Source organism: Suncus etruscus, chromosome 5, assembly GCF_024139225.1.
Source record: "Suncus etruscus isolate mSunEtr1 chromosome 5, mSunEtr1.pri.cur, whole genome shotgun sequence".
Taxonomy (NCBI): Eukaryota; Metazoa; Chordata; class Mammalia; order Eulipotyphla; family Soricidae; genus Suncus; species Suncus etruscus.
The window spans coordinates 135,878,355-135,902,836 of NC_064852.1; the positions used below are offsets into that span (position 1 = coordinate 135,878,355).

General features: G+C 34.8%; 1 protein-coding gene across 1 annotated transcript in view; it reads right to left on the reverse strand.

Moving 5' to 3' along the window:
* Positions 1-24,482, reverse strand: part of DNAJC10 (DnaJ heat shock protein family (Hsp40) member C10) — a 41,723-nt gene that overhangs the window by 15,773 nt on the left and 1,468 nt on the right. Inside the window, exons 2-12 of the mRNA XM_049773548.1 lie at positions 21,090-21,255; positions 19,701-19,751; positions 16,129-16,211; positions 15,774-15,905; positions 15,175-15,268; positions 12,781-12,858; positions 11,187-11,230; positions 10,258-10,395; positions 8,900-8,986; positions 7,980-8,093; positions 76-190 (exon numbers count right to left, since the gene is read on the reverse strand). Of these exons, the coding sequence (XP_049629505.1) occupies positions 76-190; positions 7,980-8,093; positions 8,900-8,986; positions 10,258-10,395; positions 11,187-11,230; positions 12,781-12,858; positions 15,175-15,268; positions 15,774-15,905; positions 16,129-16,211; positions 19,701-19,751; positions 21,090-21,255 (1,102 nt within the window). The remainder of the gene's footprint in view (positions 1-75; positions 191-7,979; positions 8,094-8,899; positions 8,987-10,257; positions 10,396-11,186; positions 11,231-12,780; positions 12,859-15,174; positions 15,269-15,773; positions 15,906-16,128; positions 16,212-19,700; positions 19,752-21,089; positions 21,256-24,482) is intronic.

The window sequence follows — 24,482 nt, forward strand, 5'->3', positions numbered from 1 at the left end:
CAGTAAACATGACCAAAGTACTATTCAAAAATCACTCTTTGAAGTAAATTATTTTTCATTTTCCTTTCTTCTTACCATGATGAATTTCATATTCTTTGGTTCCTTGTCCCTTAAATATTGCTAAACATGGCTGAAAAATGTATAATTTACTACAAATGTCTGGTGCAGATGAACAGTCAAATCTTCCAATCTAAAGGAGAAAAAGGTACAATTTGGTTAAAATCAAATTTTAACCATTAAAATTTTAAATATCCATAAAAATGAACAAAGTTCTAACAATAGTTTCTAAGCAGAAGCTATTGGGCTATGAAAATAAGATTTTTTTGGGGGGGGTCTTGTTTGTTTTAGGACCATACTCAGGGAGTTATTCTTGAGTCTGTACTTTCTGGCAGGCTCGAGACCATATGGGATGCCAGGAATCAAACCTGGGTTGGCTGTGTGCAAGGTCAACTCCCTACCTGCTGTTCTATTGCTCCAGCCACAACAAAACAGGTTTTAAATGTAAAATATAAACTCAAATTCATTTTGAAAGGGGGGAAAGCCTCTTAAGAAAGCTTAAATACCTGAGAAAAATTTCCTAGAAAATACAGCTTTTTTGAGTATGGAGATTACTCAAAATGTAAAGGATAGAGTTTCCATAAACCCAGAAATTTCTATATAACTGAATAATTTTCTTGGAATCTACCTCACACTCACAGAAACTAATTTGAAATGATTTACACACATCTACAGTCATTGTAGCATTTTCTATAATAACCACAATATGAAAACAACCCAATATCCAACAACATGAGTCTCTCCAGACCCAGTGGTTAGTTAATATTTAGATATAATTTCATACTGAAATAAAAAAAGTTCAATATTGTGAATAGATAACTTTTTTATTTTTTTAAAGCAGTTTACTGATTGAATGGTTTTTTAGTAAAACGCAGCAATGCTCAAGGGTTATTTCTGGCTCTTGTGCTCAGAAATCGCTACTGGCAAGCTTGGAGGACCATATGAGATGCCAGGAATTGAAGTGGGTCTGTCCCAGGTTGTCTGCATGCAAGGCAAATGCCCTACTGCTGTGCTATCTCTCCGGCCCCTGAATAGAAAATTTTAATTAAAAAGTCTACATTCCACTCAGAGATTGCCCCTGACTTGGGGGGACCATATGGGACGCCAGGGGATCTAACCGCAGTCCTTCCTTGGCTAGTGCTTGCAAAGCAGACACCTTACCTCTAGCGCCGCTTCACCGGCCCCGACTATTGCTTTTCTTTCCTTCAAACAAAACCACATAACTCGAATTATCAAGCTCCACCTCTCAAACAGAGGGGGAAACAAGGGAGGGTACCAGGACCAAACAGATATATGATCACTAATAGTAAGCTAGACAAAGAGGGGGCCACCTACTCTAGCAGCTCGGGGGTTGGGTTAGGGTTAGGGGGAATATGGTTGCAGGAAGGGAACAAGGATGGGGGAGGATAAATTTGGTGATGGGTATTCCCGATTCAATGTTAATATGTACCTAAAATAATACTGTGAAAGATATGTAAGCCAATATGATCAAAATAAAACTTAAAAAAAAAAAACATAAAAAGGAGCCAGCGAGGTGGCGCTAGAGGTAAGGTGTCTGCCTTGCAAGCACTAGCCAAGGAAGGACCTTGGTTCGATCCCACGGCATCCCATGTGGTCCCCCCAAGCTAGGGGCGATTTCTGAGCGCTTAGCCAGGAGTAACCCCTGAGCATCAAACAGGTGTGGCCCGAAAAACCAAAAAAAAAAAAAAAAAACCTTAAAAAAAGTCTACATTCATATTTACATGTGTATATTACAATGACCATCACAACATGTACATTTACTCATGTATATTACTGACCGAAGTTTGAACCGTAATAGAAAAATTCTTAACATTATTAACAGAGATAAAAATTTTAATACTTTTTAGATCTTTTATTCTCTTACTGTGATAATATAATTTGTAATCAATGAACATGAACTAAAGAAGTTTAAGGCAAAGATAACCTTCTGTAGTATGCAGCCCAGAAAAATTGTGATATAAATTTCTCACATGTCAGTCACTCAAGGACAGGTAAAGGGAGAAATCTAAAAAAACTTCGATATAAACAAGTGCTAAATAAATTTTCCACTACTAGACTTCTCTCAAAAAAAATGCTGAAGGACTACTTGTCTGAATCAAAGAAATCTTCACAAAAACTAAACATCAAACAAGAACAGGAAGCAGAAAACCAAAGACAATTATCAGCAGCTTGTCTCCATGTATCAAGGCACAAAGTAGCCTTTTTTTTTTTTTTTTTTGGTTTTTTTGGGCCACACCCGTTTGATGCTCAGGGGTTACTCCTGGCTAAACACTCAGGGGACCATATGGGACACTGGGGGTCACACCTCAGTCTGTTCCTTGGCTAGCGCTTGCAAGGCAGACACCTTACATCTAGTGCCACCTCACTGGCCCCAAACTAGCCTTTTTAGTAGACTAAAATAATATAATTTACCTGTGTCTGACTAGAGAAAATTAAGTTATTTCTAAAGACAAAGGTTGAAATGAGAGATGGAAAAATGATTAATCAGCAACCCCAATTTTTTTTGCGGGGGGACACCCAGAGGTGCTCAGGGGTTACTCCTGGCTATCTGCTCAGAAATAGCACCCGGCAGGCAGGGGGGGACAAGGGGACCAAATGGAATGCCGGGATTTGAATCAGCCACCTTAGGTTCTGGGTTGGCTGTGCTATCTCTCTGGCCCTTTTTTGAACTCAGACCAATGTTAGATAAATTAGGTTTTTAGTGAGAAGAGATTAACAAGAAACAAAGGGATATTATCTAAACCACAGATATAACCAAATAAAAGCTGGTATTTGTAAAACAAATGAAGGATGTTAGCATAGTAACAGTGGAGGACTTTAATCTTCCACTAACAGCAAGGGATAGATCATTAAAAAAAAAACCTACAAGAAAAATGACCTTAAATCACATATTCCACTTCAAAACACTTAAGTGCTCATAAAACTCTCAAGCCTTGTTTCAGAGAACAAAACTAATGTATTTTAAAACCTGTTGGGTTTCTGTATATAACTAGCAGTAGAAAACAAACCCCCAGGAATGCATTTCATTTACATCTTATCAAAAGAGATTAAATGCCTTGGGATAGATTTAACCAAAGAAGTAAAGATCTGTATACTGCAGACTGGAAGACACTATTTTAACAAACAGAAGGCACAAAGAGGTGGAAATATATTACATGCTTAATGATCAGAAAGTTAACACTGTAAAAATACTTGTTACTTGATAGTACAGTGGGGGGCGGGCATTTGCCTTGCATGCCACAAACCCAGGTTGACTCCCTGGGATCCCATATAGTTTCCAAGCTGTGTCAGGAGTGATTTCTAAGCACAGAGTTTAGGAGTAACCCCTCCATTCCCCTGTGTGTGGCCCAAAAACCAAAAAAGAAAAAAAACACAAAACGAAGACTTGTTACCTAAAGCAGTATAAAGCTTAATCCAAGCAATTCCAATCAAAATTTCAAAGGCTTTATTTTCCAAAGAAATAGAATTAAAAAATAATTTATTTGGAATTATGAAATAGCTTAGGAAAATCAATTGAAGAAAAACCTTAAACTTCAAGTCATAGTACAAAGTGATATAGCACGGCATTAAAATAGCTTGGTAGTGAAAGAAAAAGATACACAAATCCATGGAATAGAACTGAAAGGCCAGAAAAAGATTCATATCTAACTGGATAATTTACTCTGTGCCATAGGAGTCAAGAATATATATTGGTACAAAAAAGTCTCCTCAATAGTGCTGAGAAAATCAAATAGCCATATGCTAAAAATCAAAATAGGCCATTAACACCACAAAAGAAAGTTAACACAAAATGGCTTAAAGACTTGGACGTTAAAATGGAAACCATAGAATACATAGAAAAAACAATGAGTGATCATTTTTTGGCATTGTTTGGAGAGAGATATTTAGAGACCCGATTCCAACATAAAGAGAAAATGAAAGCAAAATGAAAACAAATGTAACTGTATCAAACTAGTTCTGTACACTGATTTCAAAACATAAAGACAAAGATAACTATAAATCCAACATTCCACAAGAAATTAACACCTTATTACTGAACTCATCAAACTTAACAAATAAAGTCTGATTTTAAAAATGAGCAGAGTGGGGTGAGACTGGGGGAGGGGGCGGAGGCTGGTGAACTCCTGGCTTCCAGTTCTATACAGAGCCTTCTTCCATTCTGGAAGCCAGTTTTCACCAGCATGGGGTGTGGGGAGGTCTCATATGCTGAAGGCCTCTTTCCAAGCCTCAGGGGTGCTAGGGGGCTCAGGTGACCCCACTCGTCTTCCCTCTTCTTCCTTCCAGACTCCAGGGCTGGAACCCAGGGGGCCTGTGAGGTGGGTGCTGGGGAGGAGTCTAGTGGGGACTCCAGGCCTTCCCCAACCCTCACCCAGGACAAGAGGGGTGGGATTGGGGCAGTCACTGACAACATTTTTTTCTCACTATTCCCATCTTTAAAACTCCGTGGGGGCATAAAGTATAGCTAGTAGGATTTCCTAGGGATTAATGTACGTTTGCAATATGCAGAATGTCCATGTTGTATTCTGTCCTTCCCTGCTTGGCCCACTGCCCTACAATCTCATTTCTAGTCCTTTACTGCCTCAACCCCAACCACCATTACGCAACATTTAACCCTTTTTACCCTCAGTAAAAAAAAGCAGATAGGGCCCGGAGAGATAGCACAACGGGAGGCGTTTGACTTGCAAGCAGCCAATCCAGGACCAAAGGTGGTTGGTTTGAATCCCGATGTCCCATATGGTCCCCCGTGCCTGCCAGGAGCTATTTCTGAGCAGACAGCCAGGAGTAACCCCTGAGCACCACTGGGTGTGGCCCAAAAACCAAAAACCAAAAAAAAAAAAAAGAAGCAGATCATTATCCCCACACAAAGCCAGCTGCCAAACAGCACCTTAAGTGATAAGATAGACTCTCAGCCTGAGAAGATTCCAGTATACTGCTGCTATTAATCTACTCTCAAAGGCCTCCTTTTCTCCTCCTTCCTTCACTGTGGACCTTTACTTGCTAAGTGACTTGGACTTGGTTTCTGAGAAGTCTCGCCTCAAGAATTTTTCCTAATACAGGACTATTGCAAGCCATATATCAGATTGCACAGGCCAAATCACAGACGAAGTGGTGCACCAGATTTAACATCCCCCCAACTAATTCAAAAGACATGAAAAGAACATGTACATATCCTTTGAATATCTTATATGTATTCCCTTAACAGCTGTAACCCTTACTGAATATTCTCTTACATAATGACAAGGGCCCCACTGTTTTGTTTTGTTCTTTTCTTTGTGATCTGTTCAATAAGGAATGCTGGTAGAAGAGTCCCTTGGTTGAGCTTATGTTAGAATCAATTATGAAGATTGTTGGACTTGTTCCCTCGACCCCCATATGCACCAATAATACCTTGTGGCACTGTTCTTCTTTTGCACAGGCACATTAAAATGGGAAAATATTATACATACAAACAAGTTCTTATCTAATATAGAGATACAAACACAGAAATCTTATAATGCAACGGGGCCTTACACCCTGAACATTGTCATAAGACCTGGCTTAGGCCTCAGAAGAACAGCCATTGTCCATTCACCCCTGAACCAGGGATACCATCTATGAAACAACCACAGCTGTCCATAACATGACCCGAAAGCAATTCTCTACCAAGGAAGACCCTACCACTCCCCTGGCATTGATTTACTTCAATACCCATAAGATTTAAAAGCAACAATAACCTGCTTTCAGGGCAGGGCTCTCCATATTGCCCTCTAATTGTGAGGTGAAACTAGAGGACCCTACACATCATCCTACTTCAATATAGGATATGCACAGAATCCAGGATCTTTAACTACAGAAACCTGACACCAACAACAGCGAATGTGCGGAAAAATTTTTTTACTGGGAGCACAGAGGATGACTCCGGTTGGACAACCTACTATGCCTGGAGTCTAGAGCTGGTCTTAGGCCAGAAAATTTCAGGGGTAAAGTCTTGTATTTAGGCCAAGGCTTTTCTATTTCCCCCATATTTTACTGGGCCCATGCAAACAACAACAATCGCCACTCTAACACCATTTTTACTGTATTTCTTTAGCTCTTATCCTTAAAAAAAATAAGAAGAGCTTACTAAATCTTTAGGTAGAGATTTAATGAGTTCATCAGTGATTCAATAATTTTCAAAAATATACTTGCTACTGATCTTTTATTTCCTTTCTCTTTCATGTCTTTAATTTTTCTTTCTATTTTTAACAACTTTGCCTTTGTTCTTCCTGAAACAAATGTATTATGATCAATTGTGTCAGCTATATGATGTCTTTTCTTTAAATAAAAAAAATGCTTAATTACAATGAGTAAAAAAAATGGGTAAGAAGTGAATCAATTCTAAATAGAATATTCAATTCTTAGTACTTGTTTCCTCTTCTCAGCAACACATTTGTTCTTAAAGAACTGAATTGTACTTGATAGAAAATCCAAGATAAACTCTTATGCCAAGAAAAAAAATAAAAATGAGCAGAAGATCTGACATTTCTCCAAAGTCCTATAACTAGCCAAGATGTACATGAAATTATGGTCATCATCTCTAAAAAGAAAAAACAACTCAAAATGAGCATCACCTCATTATTACCTGTGATAATAGCTATTTTCCAAAAGGAAAGACATGAGTATTAGAAAGAAGAAAACCTTTTTATACTGTGGGAATCTGTATTTGTGCATCCATATGAGAAACATTATGGAAATTCTTCAAAAAATTAAAAATACAATTTACGTTAGAGCTAGCTGTCTTAGCCTGAAAACTTAAGCAAGATCGAAAACACTAATTCCAAGTTAGTGCACTCTTCTACTATTTACAATAGCCAAGAATTAGAAATGACCAGGTGTATAGTACAGAAGATTGAATAAAGATGTGGAAAATTTTATTTTGATTTTTTGGGCCACACCCGGTGACACTCAGGGGTTACTCCTGGCTATGTGCTCAGAAATCGCTCCTGGCTTGGGAGACCATATGGGACACCGGGGATCAAACTGAGGTCCATCCTTGACTAGCACTGGCAAGGCAGATGCCTTACCGCTCTGTGCCACTGCCCTGGCCCCAAAATGTGAAGTTTATAAACAGTGGTATTAATAAAATAAAAATGTATTTATAAAATTTCTTTTTCTTTTCGTTTTTTGGCCACACGCGATTACACTCCTGGCTTACTCCTGGCTATGCACTCAGAAATCACTCCTGGCTTGGGGGACCATATGGGATGCTAGGGGATAAAACCACAGTCCTTCCTAGGCTATGAGTGTAAGGCAGAGACGCCTTACCACTTGCGCCACTGCTCTGGCCCCTGTATTTATAAAAATTTAAGTGTGGTATTTATAAATAATACCACTCAGCTATAAAGGGAAAAAATTTGCCATTTGCAATAAGATAGAAGTATTAAGCTTAGTGATATAAGTCAGGTAGACAACACAGAGCAACTCGCATCATAGAGAACACATGAACTAAAACAAAATAAATGTTCATAGATTTTTAAGGTCAAATCAGTAATTACCAGAAGAGAAAAAAAAAATGGGCAAATTGGATAAAAGAGGTAACTGGATGGTGAAAGAGATACTTTTATTGGTGAACTTAATGTAGATATATAAAATGAATGTAATTTATATACACATATATAAAGTGAAGGTAGTTTATAATCTTAATGTAGAATGTAAAGATGCTGACTTCTAACAAAGCTTTCCTGAAAATTAAATAATATTACTTAAATTCGTGAAAAGCAAATATAAAGAAAAAATTAGAATAAAATTACAAATAGCTTCAAAACATCACATAATGATGCATATGGTTTTTTTAACTTAGAATTTTAAGGGTTTTTTGTTATTTAAAACATAATTAAATTAGTAAGAAACCACATTAGTTGTCAGCAGAACATTTTCCTTACTTGAATATGCTCATTTTTAAGTAGAGTTTTTAGTTTCTTCAACTCAGGATCATTTGACTTTTCATTTTTCCCAAAATAAAAAAATAACAGCCACCGATGATGAGCTAAACGGTCCTTAAAAGTGAAAGAAAAAAATGTCAGAAGGCAAATCCTCTAAGACTACTTAATCTTTATTTCCAAGGCTTAAAGCTAATTTGAGTTACCCTACTCCATTACTTTAAATTACTATCCAGTCAGTAATATTCTTATTTCTATTTTGCAAACAGTGCCATTACAGAATAATGTGACCAAGAGATAATTCTATGGAGTAGAGCACTGTACCAACATACAGCTAAAAGAATAAGCTTTTCAGTTTATTTTTTTAAGCCAGTACCCAGCAACACTCATGAATCAAGCTTGGCAGGGCTCAGGAGACTGACAATATTGGTGTCTAGAGTGGAATCTCCATTTGCCAAGTGCTAAGCAAGCATTCACCCACTGCACTATTGTTCTGGGCCAACTTTCTTGTTTTATGAAAATGTTTGACAGATGTTGAAGTAGAATGCTTTATGATGAATAAGAAAAAAGATCAATTTGTAGACTGAATATTTTTAAAGCTGCTTCTTCTCAATGAACAATTGTATAAGCACAAATGTAAAACACTAAATCAGATCCGAAGTTGCTCTGTGAACAAAGTGATAAAAATCTTGTCGTTTCTGTTGGTTCTGACACCCACCTTCAATAATAGTTTTCCAAAATTAGATTCACCTTAAAGTTGTAACAGCAACAATTAGTTTAATCTAAACTAACATACAGATATATATTATCCTTTGAAACTGCTATTTTCTCATGTTAAACAAAACAAATAGCATTTAAAAATGTAAAACTTGCAATGTTAGCAACATTTACTAATATTTAACATCATTAATAAAAAATATTACCTCTAGTGTGTTTGCTGAAAGTAGTTCAAAATCTGGAAGATTTTGCATTACTTCCAAGTATATTTCTTTAGCATCCAATGAATTAATCTATAATGAGAATCATATTGTAATTATTGTAATCGATACCTGGTATTTGATTTATTGTTTATGTTTCTTTTTCAGATTTCAAAGAACTTTTAAGAAATAATAAAAGAGAATTTAAACATTTTCAAACTATTTTCTAAACATTGTCTTTTTCTAAGCTGAAAAAAGACACTAGTCTGGAGTAATAGCAGAGTAGCTGTGTGTCAGATACTTTCCTAGACATTTAGGATAAATAAGTAAAAAAAAATTACTGTGGGAGAAAAATAATTAAAGAATAAATAATAGAGTTGTAGGTGAAAATTGCTCTGGGAAAAGGTAATTAATTACGGAACTATCTTAAGAGACAAGAGTTATACATTTTCCTGGTGAGTTAGTTATAAGAGTGTAAATCTTTGTCTTGAATTAATTCAGAATAGAATTTTAATCAGCTGAGATGGGTAAAAATTTGTGAGTGAATATCTATAGTACAGTTATAGATGGTCAGGTTTCCAAGGAAGATGTTGAAGGGCAGTAGAACCTGGAGTAGAGAGCACAGATTTTCACTACTAAAAAAAAAAATCATGGAATCACAAGTACTGTTCTACAGAACTGATGTTAGGGAATGGGAACTGGAATGACTGATGTGGAGTGTGGTGTTGGAATGTCAGGCCCAGGAAACACTGGAATAGTATTGTAAATCACAATGCTTAAAAAACAAAACTGAAGAGTCAGAAATATATGTATATGGACATGTAGAGATGTGGAAAGGAATTTGATCAAAGTTTGATGGTGCTTATCTGTGAAAAATCTGGTTTTAATGAATTTTGCTTTACACATGTCTACGTGATCTCTGTAAAAAAGGCAATGAATATAGAACCAAAGAATGAGTGAACTCTATTTGAATATTTTTAATTCCCTAGGTATCTAGACTTAGGTTTTATTTTTAAATCTCAGCTCCTTTATAACGAGTCTGATGTTCAGTCTCCTCCATAATAAAGTTCAGTGAAACTTACTAAATTAGTGCTTAAAAAAATGATACAAAAACAATGACACCAACAACTGCCAGCTAAATTTACCAATGATAATTATAAAGTTTAAGAACAGAATGGATTATGGCAATGTATTACTAATCATTAAATCAGATTCATAAGCTGAAATATATTATTAAACAGAATAATAGAAATGCTTGTTATAGAACTAGCGATATGAACTGATTCATTCTCTTGCTGTTTATAAAATTATGTATTAAGTTTAAATGTACATATACATACTAAAGAAATTCAAGTTATTCATACCAGAATACTTTGGTCTTCTTTGTTATCTGAAATGACTCCAGGAGGCAAATATAGAGCAACACTTGCTTTATTATCAAAACTCTCACAGATATTCTCCTGGGTGGTACAATCGATCCATCCTACATTAACAAGACCTTCCTAAAATAAAAAGAAACCAGTAGATGGTTAAAAGTATAAGAAATAGAAAATAAAGCCTAATTTGCTAGGAACCAAAACTTACTTTAAATTAAAACTCTAAAACTAAAGACCATTTGGGGCTAGAGAGCTAGTACAGAGAATGGGTGTTTGGTTTGCAGCTACCCCGGACTGGATCCCCAAAATCCCAGAGGGTGTCCTGAGTACTGTCAATAGTAATCCCTGAGCACCAGAAGCTGTGGCTTAAAGACCAAAACAAAATCAGAACAAAACCACTCAAATTTCAAGTAATTCAAATTTGAATATCATAGATAACAAATATGATCAAATAAATATAAAATATACCTGATACTTAATAAAAAATTACTTTCAAGCACATATAGAAATATAGAATACTATAGTATACTCCCAGACCACAAAGGGGAGCTTCAATAGTGTCAAAAATATTAACTAAACAGACTTTAAACCCCATCCATAGTGTACTAAAACAACAGGATAACAATAATAAAATTAAAGATAGAAATAAACACAAGCATAAAACTCTTTGATTAGAAGAGTTAATAATACTTAGAAGTGAATGGCATTATAAACACCACACATCAAAATTCTAACTACAGAATATTTTGAATATGAGTATATCCTAATTATATAATACAAAAGCTTTTTACATATAAATACATTAACCAGAAAACAAGAGTGAGGTGTTTAAGAAACTATTAAAGAAAATACCTTGATTCATATTTGAAATGTGTTTCTTGATAGTGTTATTGTTTCATAAAATAATTGATGCTTACCAACATGCCACTAATTCTGAGAAGTGTCTGTGAAGTCAAACAGTCTATGGGGGAAATTAATGAGGAAATTTTAGCTTTATTTATACTTCCCTTGGTCTTTACCCTCCACACTGCTCTTTTTCTCCCCCACCCTCTTTACCCCCCACCCACAGACAATCACTCAAATTTTTATTCTTTTCCCTTTGTTTCCCAGAATTCCTAAGGAGAAAAGTTCTCTTAAACATCTGGAGGATCTTACTCTCAAAATCTCTATCAAAAATTCCCTTTACCTAAGAAAACTCATAATTTGGAGATACAACATGTAAAATAGGTCCTTTCTGACAAAAATGTCAGAATACTTAAAATATAATCTTAAAAATTTCTTCCTTATGAAAAATTTAAAAACATGATAGGACACACAGCAGTCAGTCTTAGAAAGAAGCTGAAGCATCACAAAATCTATAAATATGTAAAAGCAATCTCAAATAAAAAGTAAAAGAATGACACAAAAAAAAAATCTTAATTTTTTTTTTCTGTATGTGTGAAATGGACAGAAATCTGTGCATTTGGTCAAATTGAGAAAAAACATATTTGATAACAGACTGAATTTAAAGATGAGTTTTCCTGCAAGGTAAATATCCTTTCAATATAGTAGCTAAAAGGTAATGTGTGGGGCAAAAGGACTATTTGGGATGAAACACATGGAAATTTATTTTATAATATTTTTTACCAATTTTTAACCAATCTCGCTATACAGAATTTACAGACTGTAGTTTGGTACATTGAGTGGTGAATCTTCCAGTAGAAATCTCAGGAAAGTAGAAACATTTATATATTTTTATATTCTTTTTTTTTTTTTGGTGGTTTTTGGGTCACACCCGGCAGTGCTCAGGGATTATTCCTGGCTCCAGGCTCAAAAATTGCTCCTGGCAGGCACGGGGGACCATATGGGACGTCGGGACTCGAACCGATGACCTCCTGCATGAAAGGCAAACGCCTTACCTCCATGCTATCTCTCCGGCCCCCTATTTTTATATTCTTAACTATGAAGTAAAGTTAATAATTTAGAGAGAGATATTTGCCAACCACTATTTTTGTACCAATATATTCAAGTCTTATCTGAAGATAAAATTTCCAGAAATAAAGTTAAAAAATCCAGTCACATCAACATAAGTTCATAAATAATACTTGTGTATTAAAGTAATAAAAATATGAATGTCCCTTAATTAGAATGCTTAATAGATTAAAACATTAAATAATCAATTATGGTAATTATACATGGATGATTACCTAAAAGAGTACAAACTTCCAATTTTAAATCAAAAGGTTCTAGGATTTAATATATAGCTATAATGCTGATTATAGTGGATAGTAAATATTCTCACTTTACAAAACAAAAATAGTAATTATGTCATGGAATAGCAGTGGAGCTAATGCTATGGTTGCAATAATTTTGTAATATATTAACTATCAAATCAATACATTATTCATCAAGTTATGTTAATTATAACTCAATAGATATATAATTATTAAAGTTGTTATAGTTTAATATAGAAAAAAATAAAGATCACCTAAAAATTATGTCTTCCAATACAACAAAAACAAGTAAAATTACCTCTGTCTTTGGAACAAATATTGATCAGCCAGCCAATCCCAGCAGCAAAAGCAGTGCGTATGACATTATTCATATTTTCTTCAAAGAAAATAAAGCAAGTTCTGATCAATTGACAATGGAAAGTTTTAAAATGTTTAAATATTTAAAATGTTTTAAAATGTTTAAAATTTTAAAATGTTTCCTTCTAATCTCTGAATATTACTAGGATTCCCCCCCAAACCCTCATGACCTTCACTGGCTGTTTTTTCTTAATCACGTAAACCTCAGTTCCACTTTATTAGAATTAAATGAAATATTATTTTATTAGAAATTGGTACGATCCTTTTAGATCTGAGCTTTGTGTCCATTCAATCACATTTTTCCCATTAATTCATCCTTTCTCTAGATTTATGGTACAATTTTGCTGGTATCCCAAATATATCTTGGATGACCTCCTGTTCAATCTCATGACAGATAGAATCTGACCTGATTCTAGAAGTATTTTCTAATCCTGACTATTCCACAACTAAGTTCTTTTTTTACCTCTCCCGCTTCCCTTATCCTAATTACCACAATACATTTTAATGGTTTCTAGAAAGGTCTTCCTTAAAAAAGTATGAGGATATCTGTATCTATAGCCCTTGTTTATATTGTTCAGAGCAGTTAGTTACAACTGGTGTTCAAAAGATGACATGAGCATCCATTTCGATGTAAACACTATCATTTCATATAGTGCAGATTTGTTAAAATATAGAGCCTAAGATCAGAAATTTTTAAAATTAAATTGAACAGGCAAGAATTTGTTGCATGATAGTGTATATTCTAGAGCAGCGTTTTTCAACCACTATGCCGTGGCACACTAGTGTGCTGTGAGATATTGTCTGGTGTGCCGTGGAAAAAAATTCCAATTTCATCTGTAACATGTGACTTCGGCATGATAGGTCTATTTGTGAGCCAAAGTGCACGTTACAGACTATAAAAACTAAAGACAGAGAGACTGAGAGCTCTTGACGAAGAGCTAGTGTGTGTCTTTCTTCGATTCCTGCCAGAATATCAGCTTTGTGTTCAGCCAAACAGGCCCAGGTTTCACACTGAGTAAGTAAACAGAAATATAAACATTTATAAAATACTTTATTATTTTATAATAAAGTAATGATAAAAATAATGCCTTTGTGTTTGATTCCTATTCAAGAGAATTACTTTATAGTCAATACAGGCACAGTTAAATTTTTTTTTTAGTTTGTTATTTTTGGGGGGCCACACCCGTTTGATACTCAGGGGTTACTCTTGGCTAAGCATTCAGAAATTGCCCCTGGCTTGGGGGGACCATATAGGGTGCCGGGGGATTGAACCGCGGTCCTTCCTTGGCTAGTGCTTGCAAGGCAGATACCTTACCTCTAGCGCCACCTCATCAGCCCCACAGTTAAATTTGTTAACATTTTCTAATAATGGTGGTGTTCCTTGTGATTTTTTTTCATAAAAAAAAGTGTGCCTTTGCACAAAAAATGTTGAAAAACCCGTTCTAGAGCAAGTAAAAACTCACTTTACCAAACATTAAGTTGCACTTTTGAAGTTGCCTTTTTATCTAGCTCTTTTTCATATCCATTTCCAATATCTTGCTTTCTTTTGTTCTGTTTGGAGGTACCCAACAGAATTAAGAGCTTTTCCCCAGATTATGTCCACTTGTTTCTGGTCAACTGGATTCAGCATTGACCTCCCACATGCAAAGCATGCATTCAGCCCTTCAGTCATCTTTTTTTTTTTTTTTTTTAAATCTAAGAATCTTTATTCTTTTTTTTTTTTTTTAATAATATATATAATTTTTATTTTGATCATAGTGTCTTACATATTGTTGACAATAACATTTTAGGTACATATTTACATAAAATCAGGGGGGATTCCCATCACCAATTTGTCCTCCCTACACCTCCGTTTTTGTTCTACCTCCCATTTCCTCTTCCCTCACCCCCAGGGAGGCTAGAATATGTGGTCCCCTCTGTATCCAACCCACTACTTAGTAGTCTTGCCCCTGTTTGGTCTTAATGCCTCCCTTATCTCCCCCTCTAACTGTAGGCAGGACTAGCTAATTCAAGTTGCATAATTTTGCCTGAAAAAGAGAAGATAAATAAACTGGGGTAAGAGTCTAATACTCCAAAAATGGATGGAATCCTTCTAGAGGCTCTCATCATCGTGGCCCTCGTTTCCAAAATTTTAAATGTTTCTGTTTCTGTGAGTATTATTCAGTTGTTATGTTTAATGGTGGCCAGGAATAAATGACAAAATTACTTCCAAGATTCACAGATTAGTTTTTTGAAATCTCTATTAAGTATGACTCAAATATTAACCATGTGATTGCAAAGTCCCACTAATTTCAGTATTCTTGAAAATCAAGCAAATTAAGAATATAAAAATTACCTTTCCTCAGTTCTGTCACCGTGCTTCTAACATGTTGCATGGCAAAACTCACTAAACTTTCCTTTGATCTGTCACCATGATATTTAACTGCATCCTATTTTTTAAATAAAAATGTATCTTTTACTTTTAAAAATTCTAAAAGCAGGAAAGTACATTTGATTCTATATTTAATTGCATATTTAAAAACTGTAAATGTCTAGTATTTCTAAATAATATATTAAGTATCTTAACTGTACAGTCTGTGGAAGACATTTTTATTTATAATAATTTTGCTAGTTTTTACACTTGAAAACTGGAAAAGATATATGATCTTAATTAGTCATAAGACAATACTACAAAATATTTGTAAAATTTAATATACAATATGTTCTTATAAAGAAAAAAAACCAGATCACAAATATTTAACTCTGAAATAGAGCACAATGAATGTAATGCATTGAAAATTATAAAAAGTTTATCATGACTGAGCCCAGCTAGATGGCACCTAAATTACTTTAAAATATTCCACAAATCCATCTGCTTTATTTTCTGTGTTTCTCTTGTTTTAACGTTTTACATGTTAAAAGAAAAAAAAAATCAACGTTAACTTTAATACTTACCATTCCAGCCCTAAAAATGTAGAGGCTGGGGTAACTGTTGACTCCTTTCATTCGACAAAGCATTCTATCATCGCCACAGTTAACAGCCCCAATTCGAAGTAGTCCATCTACCTCTTTAGCAAAATCTCTCCACTGTGAGAAAAATATGAAATGCGATCGTTTTTCTTTTTTTCCTTTGAAACCTCTTCAGAATATAAAATGGAATTCTTTTTACTAAATAAAACTATACATATTTGAATGCAGTAATTATTTCTGATGGCTATAGTTACCATTACAGAGAAAAAAATCCTAACATGTTAAAAGGGAAAACAGATAAGAAATAATTTTAATAAACATGATCTAAAAATTTACATACTGTGGGAGCTAAATCATGACAGTGTGAGCATCCTGGGGAATAAAAGTTCACAAACCAGAGTTCTCCAGAATTAACAGCAGCATCTAAAGATTAAAAAAAAAAAAAAAATCATTATTTTCTAAAGGTTTATGTGTATTTTACCTAAAAATTTTATTTCAGAATGAAAATGTTCTAACCATATAGCTTTCACCCCTTTTCTATAAAGACAAAGTAATTCCAATTCAAAGAATTGGAACAGGAAGCAAAGTCAAAGTCATCTAAGAGCTGGAGAGAAAATGAAAATGCAGTGAATATGATCCTTGCCTTGCTCACAGGTCCCTGGAACCACATAGGGTTCCCTGAGCCCTGCCAAGAGTAACTCAAAACCCAAACCAACAAAGCTCATGTAAGAGTCTGTGAAGAAGAGACAAGTGAAGAGAAGCAGTCAGAAGACTGGATTTCAATTCTATTACTATCTCCAGGTTAAGGGTAAATTCTGACAGTACTTCAACTTTTGCAAGAATGAAATATTTGCATAATAGACTATGAAAATAAATTTAATTTTTGCCCTGAATACAGATGCTCAAATAGACATGAACATCACAAATATTGTCTACATCTCTTACAGTGGTCCTCAAACTATGGCCCGCGGGCCACATATTGTATTTGTATCTGTTTTGTTTCTTCATTGCAAAATAAGATATATGTAGTGTGCATAAGAATTCGTTCGTAAGTTTTGTTTTTACTATAGTTAGACCCTCCAATGGTCTGAGGGACAGTAAACTGGCCCCTCTGTTTAAAGTTTGAGGACCCCTGTTAGGAGATAACCTGATACAAAACTTAATTAAATATTTTAACACTGTATGAATATAACACTGTTAAGAATTCAAAAAAGGTAAGGAAAATTGGTTTTTGGTGAAAGTTTTCAGCAAATGCCTTATCAGAACCAGTTGTAACAAAAATTTCAAAATTACATTGATGTTAAATTAGCATGCTTAGTTATATTAGTTAACCTTATGTTACAAAGTACATAATTTAGAATATATATGACCAGCTATTCTGTCACACTGACTAAATCTACCAGTTCGTACTGTTATGAGCTTAGTAAACTTAGTGCAAACTTTAATAGACATGAGATTCATAAGCTGGAGTGACAGTACAGTGGGTAGGGTATTTGCTTGCACTCTACCGACTTGAGTTCAACCCCAGGCATCCCATATGGTTGCCCACCAGAAGTAATTTCTGAGAGCAGAGAAGGAGTGGGCATCACCAGGTGTGGCCCAAAACAAACAAACAAAAAAAACCCAGAGAACTCATTAGCTATAAAAGATAAGATGGGGGCCGTAGAGATAGCATGGAGGTAAGGTGTTTGCCGTGCATGCAGAAGGACGGTGGTTCAAATCCCAACCTCCCATATGGTCTCCCGAGCCTGCCAGGAGTGATTCCTGAGCGTAGAGCCAGGAGTAACCCCTGAGCACTGCCGAGTGTGACCCAAAAACCAAAAACCAAAAAAAAGATAAGGTGACTATTTACATAATAAAAGAGAAAGCAATAATTACAAGAAGTATTATTCTACCTTAAGCATTAAATAAAAATAAGATGGTCAACAAATTTGAGTGACATGTAAGAAAAAATACTGGTTATAGTTAAGAAAGTCTCTATTGATACTTTATTTCCACAAACAAGCTAATTTGGAATAATTCTCCCATTACAAAAGCAAACTTCTGGTGAAAGCCGTCATAGTTATCCAACACATTGAAGAATCAGGGACTAAAGTTATAAGAAGAGTTGAAATGAAGTCAATGTTTAACACTTTTAATGTATCAATAGGCAAGAAACAGCATAGCTTTTAATAGTCTCATAAAAGTACAAAGACAAAAATGAGGTTCAGGAAATATCTATGAAAGGGTTTAGTAAATTAATTACAAAGAGACCCATCATCTCAAAGCCTCAAACTCAACTGCTGAATCGTTTCATCACTGGTTGGAATAAAGCTGATTTGAGATTGTTAACTATCCTCAAAAAACACTTCTCTGAGGTACACATATAGAAATAGGAAATAATTCTGTAATTATATTAGCTATAAGACAAAACAAAGTAAACCAAAACAAGAGAACAACTAGTAATCAAACTCCACAACAATGTACGCTAATGTAATCTGTACTACTGTAATTGCTTGGAATTTTCGCTGTTTCTTCAACTGAAATTTCAGGATTAGTTTGTTGGAGAAGATAAAAAGATAGAATTAAAGCATTCAATCGATGATTATCTGAGTGTTCCCAAGTGTTGCCCAATGTGGCGGGGGTCATTCCTAGTAATATTCAATCATGTTCATTACTCAGGTCTACAACTGGTGCTGCTTGGGCTGCCAGTGCCTGTTAGCAATACTCAGGGAATCAAGCATTGTTGTTGATTAAATTCAGGCTTTGTGCATGCCAAGCACATTCTTCAGCCCTCTGTACTCTATTCCTATGCCTGTTATTGACTTTTAACTACTATTAGTAGTATTATTTGGAGTTCCAGATGGACTACTGGCAGTTAACCTTTTTCTCCATTGTGACCCACTTGTTAGAACCACCAAGAAAGGCTTTCACTTGATGAACTAGTAGATTAGCTATTTTGCAAAATTTTCTTCAGTCCCTCCAATTCCATTTCTAACTATATTTTCTGACCCACTGACATAGATTTAAATCATTAGTAGAGTAGCAGATAATAAACATTAAAAACTACATAGAAAAATGCTATCATTTTGATAGCTATCAATCTAAATATAGAAAATCCATTGTTTTCTACTTCCTTGTTAGCAAAGATATGCTTATTCACTTGTTTAAAATTTCAACCTATAAAGTATTCACTTTATCATGTGATCATGGACGAGATGTACTAAGCAGGTATTTTATAAAGCTGATCTCACAAACAAACGCTGTAACAAAGAATAAAAGTCATTCTGGCTACCTTTTAGTTTGATTTGGGGGCCACACCCAGAAGTAATCAGGGGTTACTCCTGGCTCTGTACTCAGGAATCACTCCTGGCTGACTCAGAACCATACAGGATGCCGGGGATCAAAACCAGGTAGGCTATTTGTAAAGCAAAAGCCCTACTCACTGTACCATCTTTCCAGTCCCATTCAGATCCAATTTTAAATTTCTACATGAAATAATATTATAGTAAGTAAAATAAAACTGGAACTAAATGAAGTAAAACACTCATTTGAAGCAACAAAGAGAATAAATCCCCAATATAAAGGTTCTAAAGCAGAAAGTGTTCTGTGAGTTTTCAGTGGGCTCACTTGGCATCTAACAGCATCTTAAACCAATATCTGGTAATATATTTTTTTACTATTTAGAAGGATATACATATTTGCTACATGCATATTGATTTTCATGCTATAGGGTACATACATTTACAACTACTGCTTAATTTAATGTATAACATTACCTTCTTAAATTTCCCAAAATTCTAATCCCTAAATATATTAGTACTCAAGAGTTTAAGTTACACTGGTCATAAACTACCAAAAGAAAATTCTGGCAGGTGAGAATTCTACCACTGAACCCATTACCAAAAGAAAATTATATGTCCACAAACTTACCAAATTCTCTTCTTTCCAATGTTATGATTTCAGGGTCATCATCATAAATACCTAGTTTTAAAAAATATTGAAATTAAAATTCATTGTACAAATAAATTATCAAATAGATTACTTATGTGATTTTCAATCATGAAAAATTTCTATATGAAATCCTAATGGTAAGGAATATGCAACAAACTAAGAAAAAATAAGTAACTAAGCAACACTTTTGCTGGTATATTAAAGAATTATCAAGATATTAATTTCCTCACATAAACTGTAAGAGGTATGTATGCACTTCTAATGTCTACATAATTTGATCTCCAAAATTTTTATATCTTATAGGAAGACTTTTATTTTCAAAACAATACTCAAAAATTACAAACACACAAATTACAAAAATTACAAACTCCATGTACATTCACCCAATTTGCTTTAAGGAAAGTATAGTATGTTATTTTGAGAAAATGTTTCTTTGTATAAGTACCTAAATTTTCAGTGCCATATAAAGTGGGAGGGGGTGTCAAAAACCTGTAGAGGCTAGGTAGCGAATAGCAAAGTTTTGTAAGATTACAGCTTCCATCACAACTACTCAATTTTGCTTATGAAACAGTAAGAGAAGCCATAAAAAACAACAAGTGAATGAATTCACCTGTATTGTGATTTATTGAAGCAGGCTAACTTTAAACTATGGAATGCAGAGATAAATATCTGATATAGATTATTAAGCTGTAGTGAATATACTTGAAAAATTACTTTTATGAAACAGATGCTTCAGCTATAAATGCAAATATTTATTTTAGTCGAATATAAAAGCATTATTTCAGTTCTTTGTTTGCTTGTTAGGTTAATTAATGACTACTAAAAACATTATCAGAATGCTACCATTTATCTCGATAAATGTGTTTATATTCTCCTTCCTTGATTTCTTTAACTTTACTTCTTTCCTTTCTTTGGTCTGCATTTCCTTCTAACTCCAGACAATAACCAACCCATTAAGGAAAAAGATTCTATATAAGCAGAAAGGTCTATAAATTGAAATGCCCGTAATTGAACTTAACGCAACTTGAATCATTTGTTGAAAGTATGATGCTCTAAAATTATGTTTAAGATATCAATATCTAACCACTTACAATATGCATACTTCAAGTTAAAGAGAAACATTTTAAAGCATTTACACCTTCACATCTATGCAGATATCTATAAACAACCTGACCTTACTTTTTGAGTTCCAGTTGCTTATCATATTAAAAAGAGAATCAGGGTGACATATATAAATAGTAGTTAAGTATAAAAGCTTATATAAATACTATATAAACACTTAGCTAAATTAGATAAGTAGTGAAATAAAATTTTACAAACTTAACTCAAATGAAAAACTAGAATTTCCTAAGAAATGTATCGTCTTACCAAAATCATAACGATAGTAATTCCAGCTTTCATACTGGCCTCCACTTTGATTATCTGTAAGTCCCTTCTCTCCGTATTTGTCATACTTTTTCCGCAGATCTTCATCTTTGAGTACTTCATATGCTCTATTTATTTTTAAAAAATCACTATGTGCATTTGGATTATTCTATTAAAAAATATTAGATATAACAGTTGTTTCAGATATGCAATCAAATCTTTTCAGAACCTAAATGTAGATTTAACTTAATCCTGAGGCTTCGGGAGAACAGACAATATAATAAAGAGAAAAAATGCAAATATATAACGAGTTACTATAAGATGAAATAAACATTATTAAAGTACTATAATCTTAAAAACATTAAACCATAGCAACGATAATGCCTCAAACAACCGACAGACATGATTAGACAAGTTAAATAATTCCTTCTAAAAAGGCAACTAATTTAAAATCTGACTAACAGTTGAAAACCCTTAATTTTGTAATTATAGTTAGTCACACCTGAAACAACAACAAAGAACTCTGTACGCTCTTTTTCTGAAGTACAATTAACTTAGATATCAAAATGCTTCTATAAACAACAGATTCATATAGCAAAGTAGCAGGCTACAAAATTAAAATGCAAATATCAATGGCCTTGTACACCAATAATGATAGAGAAGTGGACATTAAAAATACAATCCGATTCACATTAGTGTCACACAAACTCAAATATGTTGGAGTCAACTTAAATAAGAGGTGAAGGGCCTATACAAAGAAAATTACAAAACCTGCTTCAAGAAATAAAAGAGGATACAAGTATATGGAGACAAATACACTGCTGATGAATTGGGAGGATTAACATAATTAAAATGTCAATACTCCTCAAAACATTGTATAGATTTAATGCAATCCCTCTAAGGATACCCACGGCATTCTTCAAAGTGGATCAAACACTCCTGAAACATTACACAGCTATGAATAGCTAGAGCAGTCCTTGGGAAAAGGAATATGGGAGGCATCACTTTCCTCAACTTTAAACTATCATCATTAAAACAGCATGGTATTGGAATAAAGACAGACCCTAAGATCAGTGGAAAAGACTTGAGTATTCAGAGACCATTCCCCAGACATACAATCAAGTATTGATAAAGAGGCAAGAAATGCAAAATGGAGCAAGAAAAGCCTCTTCAACAAGTGGTGTTGGATAACTGGTCAGCCACTTGCAAAAAAGCAAACTCATACCTACATCTTACACCATGTACAAAGGTCTAGTCCAAATGGATTAAAGACCTTGCTATCAGATCCAAAACTATAATGTATATAGAATAACATGTAGTTGTAAAAACTCCATGACATTGAGACCAAAGGCCTATTCAAGGAGGAAACAGCACTCTCCAAACAAGTGGAAGCACAGATAAACAGATGAGACTGTATTAAGTTGAGAAGCTTCTGCACCTCAAAAGAAATAATGACAAGAATAAAAAGCCACCCACAGGATGGGAGAAACCATTCACACAATAATCATCAGATAAGGGACTAATATCTAAGATATACAAAATACTGACAGACTTGACAAGAAATATAATCTGGGCCGGAGAGATAGCATGGAGGTAAGGCATTTGCCTTGCATGCAGAAGGTCGGTGTTCGAATCCCAGCATCCCATATGGTCCCATGAGCCTGCCAGAAGCGATTTCTAAGCATAGAGCCAGGAGTAACCCCTGAGTACTGCCAGGTGTGACCCAAAAACCAAAAAAAAAAAAGTCTAACCCCATCAAAAAATGGGTAGAAGAAATGAACAATTTATCAAAGAAGAAATATAAATGGCCAAAAGGCACATGAAAAACTGCTCCACATCACTAATAATCAAGGAGATGCAAATCAAAACAACAATGAGGTACCACCTTACACCACAGAGACTGGCACATGTTACAAAGAACAAAAAACAATCAGTGCTGGCGGGGATGTGGAGAAAAAGAAATTCTCATTCACTGCTGGTGGGAATGCTCTCTAGTCTAGCCTGTATGGAAAACAATATGGAGATTCCTCAAAAACCTGGAAATTGAGCTCCCATATGATCCAGCTATACCACTTCTAGTGATATGCCCTAGGAACACAAAAACACAATACAAAAATGCCTTCCTGGACTGAAGCAGTGGCACGAGCCTTAAGGTGTATGCCTTGCATGTGCTATCCTAGGACAGACTGTGGTTCTATCCCCTGGCATCCTATATGATCCCTCAAGCAAAGAGAGATTTCTGAGAGCATGGATAGGAGTAACCTGAGCATCACTGGGTGTGGCCATAAAAAATAAATAAATAAAATAGCCTTACTCATACCTATATTCATTGAAGCACTATTTACAATGGAAAGACTCTGGAAACAATCAAGATGCCCTCTAACAGATGAATGGCTAAAGAAACTGTGGTACATATGAACAATGGAATATTATGCAGCAGTCAGGAGAGATGAAGGCATGAAATTTTCCTATACATGTATGTACATGGAATCTATTATGCTGAGTGAAGTAAGTCAGAGTAAGAGAGATAGACACAGAATAGTTTCACTCATCTATGGGTTTTAAGAAAAACAAAAGACAATAACGATGAGAACAGGAAGGACCAACTCAGGATATGAAGCTCACCACAAAGAATGGTGAATGCAGTTAGAGAAATAACTACACTAATAACTATTACAACAATGTTAATGAGTGAGAGAAGTAGAATGCCTGTTTTGAATACAGGCGAAGGCATGGGGGTGATGGTTGGCACTGGTGATGGGAATATTGACTGGTTAAGGAAAGTGTTCTTTATATGACTGAAATCCAACTACAATCATGTCTGTAATCAAGGTGCTTAAATAAAGATATAAAAAAAAAAATGACCACGGTCACATAATTCTCTCCACTCTCAAGTTATGGTATGCTTTCCTTCCTATTGGCAGTCTGTAACCAACACTCCTTCCATAATCCTAGAACCTTCAATAAAAATTCCAACTTTTCCAATATTTGGTAGGTGTTGTGTGCCAGAAAGATACCTCTGACAAGTTCCAAATTGTTTTGAAAAGATAAATCTATCTTCCAGACCAGGGGCCTTTAATCAAAACTCCCCCTTCTTTTCTAGTTTTTTTTTTTTAGCATTGTCCCAAACCTACTTTTTTACTCAGCTTTATACAATCAAAATTAAATACATATACTGTGAAAATACTAACTAGAAACTGTCACAACAGTGATCCTCTTTGATGAGTGTTAAGTATCATTAAGAAAAATTAGGGCCCGGAGAGATAGCACAGCGGCATTTGCCTTGCAAGCAGCTGATCCAGGACGAAAGGTGGTTGGTTCGAATCCCGGTGTCCCATATGGTCCCCCGTGCCTGCCAGGAGCTATTTCTGAGCAGACAGCCAGGAGTATCCCCTG